At 46.0% G+C, this 9,223-nt stretch overlaps 1 protein-coding gene across 7 annotated transcripts in view; it reads right to left on the bottom strand.

The window, feature by feature from the left end:
* Positions 1-354: 354 nt before the first annotated feature.
* BAHCC1 (BAH domain and coiled-coil containing 1) overlaps positions 355-9,223 on the bottom strand; it is a 133,552-nt gene continuing 124,683 nt past the window's right edge. For all 7 annotated transcript variants that reach the window (XM_081934630.1, XM_081934629.1, XM_081934628.1 and 4 more), the window contains 6 exons: positions 8,923-9,031; positions 8,663-8,782; positions 7,795-7,968; positions 5,031-6,112; positions 3,284-3,520; positions 355-1,252 (listed from right to left, as the gene is read on the bottom strand). In XM_081934630.1, coding sequence (XP_081790756.1) covers positions 1,046-1,252; positions 3,284-3,520; positions 5,031-6,112; positions 7,795-7,968; positions 8,663-8,782; positions 8,923-9,031 — 1,929 coding nt within the window. In that variant the 3' untranslated portion in view covers positions 355-1,045. The remainder of the gene's footprint in view (positions 1,253-3,283; positions 3,521-5,030; positions 6,113-7,794; positions 7,969-8,662; positions 8,783-8,922; positions 9,032-9,223) is intronic.

Raw genomic sequence — 9,223 nt, 5'->3', positions numbered from 1 at the left:
TCTATTTTCCATTCAGACACCCCAGCAGGGCCTTCACAGAAAAGATTCTTTTAATTAAACTGTTATTTTATGTGAGGGGTCAAGTGGTTTCTGTCCAAGAAGATAGGAAGTTTGCTTGTACCCGAGTCAGAGACCATTGGCCCATCTAACTCAGCCTTGCTGACATCTGGTAGTGGCTTTTTAGGTGTTCAGTCAAAATCCTCCTCCAGTCAAAGTCAGAAACGCTACGGATCGAACTGAGATTTTTTCTCTCTGCATGCCTAGCGTGATCTGCATCGCTGAATCACTATGGCCATAAATCAAATTGAATCTTATTTCCCATCCCCGGATGGAGACCAGAATGCAAGATCCTGATTTTTATAATAATATATATAATCTTCTCTTTAACAGGAGCATATTAACATCCGCAGACATTGTCAGAATATTTATCATTAGAATAACAATAATTAATAATAATAACAATAATAATAATAATAAAAAATGGTAGGAGAGAAAGAGTGAGGCAAGTCTATAGTACACAGTCCTGTGAGGACAGCAGAGCCTTTTGGAGACTCCACTGCCACATCGTTCAAGTGCCCCCGTCAATATATTTACACACTTGCCTGGCGTCCGCACCCCCAGCTAAGCTGGAGGGAAAACAGTGCATTGAACACAAACCCATCGACCCTCCCCCTCCCGCCCACCCCCTCCCCAAACCTGCCTTTTTGTCTGGTTTGTTCCTTTTCCATAAAACGTCCCATCAGAAATACATTATTTACACATAAAATAAATAGAGCGGTAACCTGATTTGTGTTTGGCCTGCGGCAAACAGTCAGAGGTACTAGGGAAAGTATGGCTTGGATTCAACTCTGTACAGAACCGTGTGGGGGAGCCGGGATCAGCCTGCAACCCCGGCATGGCAAAGCCGGGCACCTTGCATATTTCCAGGCCTTGCATGCAACCGCCAGTCGTCTAAGGAGACTGGCCCCTTCCACCGTCCCTTGGCCTTTCTGCCCTCCCCTCTAGCCATTTTCTGGCCCTAGAGCAGTGGTCGTGTCCCACAGTTTCAGCACAGGACAGGCACACCGTCTGCAGTCACAAGCCGTCCCGTAGTGGGGTCGTAACTTCCTGCCAGGTAGTAGAGATCTTGCCGATCCTGGTATTTCTTGCTCCGGGTCAGCTGCTCGTAGTGTTCACGTTCTACCACCTGGCACTTGTGAGAGATGGTCTGGACGTCGTTCTCATCCTCATGGCACGACTGGTACAGCGCATTCTGCAGAAAGGTCAGAAAGAGGTATGAAGGGATAACTTTGGCTTCCATTCCTCTGCAAAGACAGCAATTAAGCGGCAAAGTGGAAATTCTCTCCCCAAATGGAATAACAGACTTGTTGGATAAGGTCTGTTAGGTCCACCGTTCTATTTTCAATTAGGTACCTACTGGTATTTGGCTATAGAGCATGAAAGCAAAACTCTTCTCAGGCTCTTGTTCCTTTAAAACTGGCCTTCAAAAGCAAGCTGTTTCCATGCCGCCAATCTAGCATGGCTGGTAGACACCGATAGTCTCCATTATTTGGTTTTGCACCTCAAATGGTGTCTGTCATACTATCTTATAGCAATCATTTTTATCATTTGCCCATGCACTCTGTAAGGAATAAAGAACAGATGTTGCAGGACTCTTATCAGAGGTTCCTTATTTTGAGCTTATTTCGGGGATGGGGTGCCTGGGGGCTGAGCCTACCACTATTTTTATTTTGTAGGGTAGTTTTAAGCTTTACTATTATGATAAGAGGAAAACTTCTCTTTCTCCCTTGCTTCCACTCCAAGCACAATCATATTCTCGGCTCATTTCCTCCTCAAATTTGTTTTCTATTATAAAATTCCAAACACTGCAAATTTCCCTTAGAAGAGAATTTGCGGAGCGATATGAAAACGGTTCCCAAATCTTTTCTTGGTTGTGTCCCAGTTGAAAGCACTGACCAAGTAAGCCAGAAAAAACAATTGATTTTGGTGTGTATATTGAACTGGGGGAGTTTACCAATCTTGTCAGAGAATGCTGATGTTTTGCTGGCTCCTGGCTTTTCCCTTGTAAAATTGTAACGTTGTGGTATGTGGGAATAAAAGGCATTGCAAGGAACAAAGGGAAAGGCAATAAATCCTGAAAGTACTAGCGCCATATACTTAGTTCCATCTGAATTTAAAGTGAGTTACTCTCGGATACACTCAACTAATGGCTGAGTGCAGTAAACTTAGAGGTGCTGTTACTGAAGAAGAGATGACAGGTTCATTCCCCCTTAAGAGATATCTTCTATATACCGTATTTTTTGGAGTATAAACACACCTTTCCCCCCTAAAAGAGGGTGAAAATTTGGGCGCGTCTTATACACTAAATGTAGCCCCACCCATCCACCGTCTCCCACTCTTTGGCCTCTGCCTCCCAGCAATTTACCTCCTTGCAGCAAACGGGGAGAATGGGGCTTGCTGAGGTGGCAATAGGCTATGGCAATCAGGAGGCCCATGCTTAAATTGAAAGTGAAACTTGCTGTTTGCTGCAGAGGCAAATTGCTGGGAGGCAGATTTTTTTTTTCTTGTGCTAATCAGGCTGTTTGCTGCAAGGAGGTAAGTCAAATAACTATAAATGCCTAGAGAAAGTTCAAATTATTAGACTTATTTTTTAAAGACTGCTTTATTATTGTTCTAGACAACTTAACAAAATGAAGAAGCTTTTTAAAATAAATGGTTGATCTGAAGAGGCCCACTGCTATTGTATCTCCTTTTAAATAGCAGAGAATAATTTCCAGAAAGCCACATCAATTTTAACAGCATCTGTACAAGTATAGCCTGAAATGTAACACCACAAACAGTGCATATCACCTGTACTGTTTGCTGTTTGTTGCAAGGAGGCAAATTGCTGGGAGGCAGAGGCAGATTTTCCCCCCTTGTTTTCCTCCCCAAAAGCTAGGCGCGTCTTATACTTCGGAGCGTCTTATACTCCAAAAAATACGGTAGCTCTTTTTTGCTTTTTTTTCTGCTATCTAAAGCATATCAAGGGATGATTTACTAATGAAAGCAGAGGTGTCCATTTGAATTGTTAATAGATCCACCACATCATTTGGGAGGAAGATTCTATAAGGAAACCCTGCTGTAGTCATTAAAGAAAGCCTTGCTAATTAGTGCCAATCGTCCAGTGATCTCTCTGGAGGTCCCGAGTTTTGTTCTGCCTCAGCTCATTATGCCTTTTCACCCAGCACCAGGAGGACATTCCTGTTTGCCACCCTCTGCTCCACTTGAAGGCTTCTTCCCTCACCTTGCCATCACTATGTCGCTTGCCCAGCTTCGTCTCCTCGGGATGGTAGAACCATTTTACTTTGACCACCATGTTGCTGCCCCAGGACTCCCACATGCTTTCAATGCGGCCAATGTAGGGCAGATGGGGCCGGCCAGCTGACAGGAAAACCGCACAGTCGCCAATGCGCAGAGTCTCCTTGCCCCGTACAATTGCTTTGTAGAACAACTTCCGTGCTTTCCCCTTCATGCCACGGCGCTGTAGGACAGGGGACAGAGCATGCAGAAGCAGGGTAAGCGGCGGCCTGCGTGACACCCGGGGTGCCCCCTGCCTCTTGGCCGTGAGGCCTTTGGAAGAGATCCTCCGGGGAGCCTGTGGGTTGCCATGGAAACAAAGCCCTCCAAAGAGTAGCCTCGAGACAGCAATTGAGCTTAACTACAGCAAACCCAGGCTCTGCTACCAGGAGACACCCCCCCCCCCCACCAATGCTTTTGCTTCAGGAGGCCCGAGAGAGGATAACCAAGGAAACACAAATGGGGTTGGCAAATGCCTTATACATCCTGTACTGCTGTCCTAAGGGGATTTACTGACATGGAGTGCAGCCCAGGAATAAGCCTCCTAGAGCGTGTCTGGCACCTCACAGGGAACGGCCATGCTCCGGCTGTCCAAAAGAGCCAGAAGGAGAGGCCACTGCATCTGCCCCAGCACAGGTACGGCTGCACCGAACAGCCTCCGCTCTGGAGAAAAAAATGATTCAGGGGAGGCTGTTAGTTGGGGAAAATAAAAACCCTTTACCATCCTGCACTGGCAGCACATTTGCAGAATGTGGCCAGCATTAGAAAATTTCCTCTTTAAAACAGAGAAGGCTACTGACTATCAGCTGCTAAACCACAGATCTTGTTAGAACAATCCCTGCCTGGTTAAATATGTCAAAATAGGAAAACCCTTTGCTCTCCTAAACATAGCTTTATTCCTTTTTTTGCACGCAGTGAGTGAACAGGCAAGCCCTGGAAGTGCCAATTAACTATGATTTCCTTTTTAAAGGCTTCAGGACAAGCCATAAAATCATGGTCTGAAGATGTTTTCTCCAACTCCGTAAAGGTTTCCATTAGACTGGAGATTGTAGCTGAAGGAGGAACTTCGTGGTTTGTTGTGTGCTCAAAAGTGGTGCAAAAGAGCTGCACGCAGATAGGCTTTTATATCTTGGATGCTGAGCAATTCTGGGGAATTGTGCAGCTGCTTTAAAGGCATGTGGATATGAGCACCAAGCACCCTTTTTGCATATGGGTGCAGCACAATGCATAGCCCAAATATTTATAGAATAAGCAAGTTTGCTCTTTTTTAGCGGGACATCCTTCTGAACAAGTATGCTGAAGGCTGCGGCAAAGTAGCATTTCCACTAAGGTAGTTAGCCTTAAAACAATGTGAAAACAGGAATTCACCGTTCTTTTGTCAACAACTAGAGAAAGGGAAATTGGTCTTTCCTTTCTGATCAGCAACAGGAAGATAGTCTGAAGCTGGGAGGAAGTTTCCCAAGTTTAACCTCTCCTCCTTTCAAAAATCACCGAGTGACTGGGATCAATAACCAAATGCATGAATCACTTCCTTCTAAGCATTTCCTTCTAAGAGTTCAGGCCAAAAAACCTTCCAGAACTACCTTCAACAGTATCATTTTCCCTAGCAGACAAAGCAAATTCAAGCCATTTCCCTCGGCTTGCATTATTGTGTAGCCCAGACTCGCCACGCAGGATCCTGATACTTTCCATACCTGAGTGGGGTTCCCAGACCATTTCCAGAGCTGGCGTGCTGGCAGAAAAGCAGAGATCTTTGGCCGGTTTTCCACCGAGGGCAGCCGTTGCCGGCGGGAGAACTCTTTGGCTTTAGCGAAGCTCAGAGTTTCTTTGCGCCTGAGCTTGCTCTTGGCCCCAGCGCCAAAACACCTCTGCAAGGCGCTGCTCTTGGAGCGCAGGGCTTCCGACTGAGCCAACAAGGCCGGAACTGGGTGGGTGAGACAGGTCTGCACAAGGAGCGTGGAGTCCTCGTCATCGGAGCTATAGGAAGAGTCCTCGTTGTCGGATGAGCAGAGGCTAGAAGTGGAGCCAGAGCCAGAACTGGACGAGGTGGACGATCCAGAAGACGAGGAGGAGACGGAAAGCCGTGTCAGGAAGCGGGAGGAGACGCTGCCTGCCAGATCATCCACCTCATCTTCGTCCATGTCTGAATAAGAGCTGTGGCAATCACTGTCGCAGTGCAGCCCGTACTCCGTTTGACCAGTGTATTTGCGCAATGCCAGCCCCATAGGCAGCGTGCTCTTCTTCTCTTTGATCCCCAAGGCTGGGTGAACGTAGCCATGGCCAGACAGGGACCCAAAGTCCTTGTCGCTCATCAGTAAGGCTTTGCAGTTTTTGTTTTTGGGGGACGTCACCCCCTCGTGATCCAGCTTGACCAGGTACTCGCCGCCAACTTTCCTGCGCCCAGCCTTGCCCAGCTCGGTGTCCAACCGCTCGACTTTCTTGGCACGCAAAAGCTTCTGAGCACAGGGCAGGATCAGGCCAGAGCTTCCAAAAGCAGAGTACGAGTTGGCGATGCGGCTGAAAGAGTCCGAGCCGAAGCCATTACCGAATATGGGGGCAGCAACACTGTGCACGGGGAAGAGCACCTCTTTGGCCCGCAGCTTTTTGCTGCTCCCGTTGAGCTGGAAGAGGTTTTGCCGCATGACTGTGCCCTTGCTGGACGTCTTGCGCTTGTTCTGGGTCACAGTCGTCCAACTGAGCAGAGAGTTGCTACGACGGCTCAAGAAGTGGTCTCCAGGCTGGGCTTTTGAACTTGAATGCAGCATGTCGGGTTTACCTGCGGGGAAAGGACAGAATCAGAAAAGTACTGGCAGCGGCAGCTGTCACCTGCGCTATGGAACTGGTTCAAATCTGTGCATGGCCTTCCCTAAACCGCTTCCTTCTCGTCTAGTGCTTTGGAGCTAGAGAAACAGATTGCAAAAGAAGGGGGAGCCCCGAAGTTCTTAGGTCTGATCCTAACTTTTTCCTATTCACCCAGGTCAATCCCTTGATGTTCCTCACCTTTCAAATTCCATTTTGAAACAAAAGATGTTACATTGAGAGAGAGAGAGAGAGAGAGAGAGAGAGAGAGAGAGAGAGAGAGAGAGAGAGAGAGAGAGAGAGAGAGAGAGAGAGCGCGAGCAAGGTAGTAAAATAACTATTTAAACCAAGAAGTCTACATTTTACTACAGATTATTCCAACTCCCTAGGATATCTTAAGTGGCCAACACAGGGTGCACTGCCTTCACTTTAAATGGCTTTCACTTTTTCTTAATGATATGAGCAATTAGCCAAGTCTGTCTGGTGCACCGGTATGTTATCAAATAAAGTACACGATCCCTGAATCCAAGCTGAAATCAGTGAAAATGTATAGAAAAGCAGCTGCTGAAGTAGCCAAAATCGGAGGGCAAAGGAATGATTGTGAACAGTTATCAAAAGAGGTTGGTCAAAGGCTGTTATAATTTGAAAAACAGAGAGATGCTAGTCAACAATTTACAGGGACTTGCGTAAATATCGCCTTCCTTGTAATTGATTATTTTTCTCTTAAATGTGATCTAGACCAGGGGTGTCAAGCTCAAGGCCCAGGGGCCAGCCGCGAGGTGCTTAGATCTGGCCCGCAGGAACAGCGAAGGACCAGACTCTGCCAGCAAAAACGGAGCTTGTGTGGCTGCGACGACTCGGGAGTTCCATTTTCGCTGGCAGAGGATTGCAGGAGGTCGTGGCAGCCGCCCAGGCTCCGTTTTCGCTGGCAGAGCACTGAGGCCACCACAGGCGTCCCCGATACGAGTGAAGTTGAGCTGGCCATGCCCACCCAGCCCCCAAGATCAAACGCAACCCTGATGCAGCCCTCAATGAAATCGAGTTTGGCACCCCTGATCTAGACCTTCTCTAACGACAGCTTTGATGTCCTTGCCTACGTTTTCTTTAAACGTTTTCCCATCAAGTTCTTGTGGCATACTGAACAGAACCTTGAACCTGAAAGCCACCTACGTGTTTACATTTCATAATACCGCAGCTTATTATGAGTTTTCTATTTTGTGGTTAACAAATTATGTTTTTGCTGATGTTCTATTCTGCTTATTTAATAAAATTATACTTTTTTGTTTGTTTTAATCAATGTAAGGGTTATACACATGCAAACGTAGTGGAATGTTGAAGCGTGCCTGGCAATTCATTTTTACATTATATTTTCCACTTCCCTTCATTTTAAATGAATGAGGATTGGTTTTAAGGGGTAAATTCTGAATCAGAGATGTGTTTTTTGTCATCTCTGTAGGCTGGAAACTGAATATAGACATTTAAAAGACAGCATCCAAATTAATTTAAAATGAATATAAAATTCAGTCTCCGACCAGCCACCATTCTCAGTATAATTTTGAGCAAATCATCTTCTAAACAGAATTTAAAGTTCATGGGCTCCTGGCAGGATAAGGTAGGATAATAAAACCCTTGCAAGAAATGCAAACAAAGCTGACTTACCAGTCTTTTCTTTGTTGATCATCTTCTTACTTGTGCTTTTGGTTGACTCAGAGACTTCACATCCCTCAGCACAAAGGCTGGGTGCCGATTCACTGGAGTGGGGAACATCACTGGAAGACCTTTTGTTACGACGGCAGGAGGTGGAGACTAATAACGCAGCAGAAGGCTCTGTGCCTATGGAAGGATAAAGGTAGAAGCGTCACAGGCAGATTCAGGCGCAAGATCATTGCCTCACCTGAGTTAAGATTTCACTTCCCTCTCACTTTCTACTTTTAAGTGTTCGCTTTTCTCTAGCCTAGATTACGACGAAATATTCTGTGAAGCCACAAAAGATGAATGCTATAATAATATAATATAATAAGGCGCAGAAGAAACTCTGACCCACTGATTTGGTTGTATTTGTCAAGTTATTAAGCTGCATCAAATAAACACCAATATTGCTCTTGAATATGCAAAGTCAATGGGGAAGGTCATAAAGTTATGGTCATATGATATAGCAAAAAAGGTCATAAAATCGGGTGGGGCAACATGATACCTTACCTAGCATGATGCCTCACTTAATATCCAGACTGCTTTATAATAAACTCTGCGGTCCCAATAGTGGTTGTAAGTCAAGGATTACCTGTCCTTTGCTGATCTCCACATGAGATTTCCGCACCTGAGATAGGCAAGGTCCTTCCCACCCCGCTGCACAGAAAGTCAGACACATTTTGTGCCCAAAGAATGGCTCTTAAGAATCACTCAGCAATAATTCAGTTAATTTTTGATACAAAACAGTATCAAATGGAATCACTGGCAAATGGGTTCACGAGGGCTATCAAAGCATGATAACTATAATTCTAGCGCTAATCCATTCAAGCACACTTACACTGGATTTTGAAGTCTGGTGGCAACATGCGGATATTAGACAATGCAATGTGGCCAGTGTCTCCATCATCAAATTCTACCAACACCGACTCTGCATCTTCCTCTTCATCACTTGAAGACCCTGTGGGCAGAAGCCATGTTACCTTTCGGGCCAGCTTCGCTGTAGGCGCAGAAGAAGCCCTGACCCACTGATTTGGTTGCCTACAGCATATTTAAAGAGTTATTCCCCATTATGAGATCCTTATTTACCAGCTTGCTCACCTCTAATGACATTGCCTGGGTAAAGGCAGCGAGACTTCTGGCTCCAATAAGCACAGACCCGTGTGCCAGGTGGAAGGCTGCGGCTTGACTGTGGCTGTACATCTAGAACCTGGAGGAAAACAAAGGGCATGGTTGGCATATAGAATAGATCACCACCTGGATGATTAAGAATCTCCATAGACATTCAAGATACTGGATGTGACTACAAGGCATATAGGCCCCATGATTGCTCCCACCAGCTGTGGAGGATCAGCAGTTCTAGAAGCCAGGTCAATTAGGCCAACTTGATTCATATGAATGT

Source organism: Natrix helvetica, assembly GCF_964273705.1.
Source record: "Natrix helvetica genome assembly, chromosome: 1".
Classification (NCBI taxonomy): domain Eukaryota; kingdom Metazoa; phylum Chordata; class Lepidosauria; order Squamata; family Natricidae; genus Natrix; species Natrix helvetica.
Note: the sequence above shows the minus strand (reverse complement) of the source record. Positions and strands in the feature narration are given on the sequence as shown.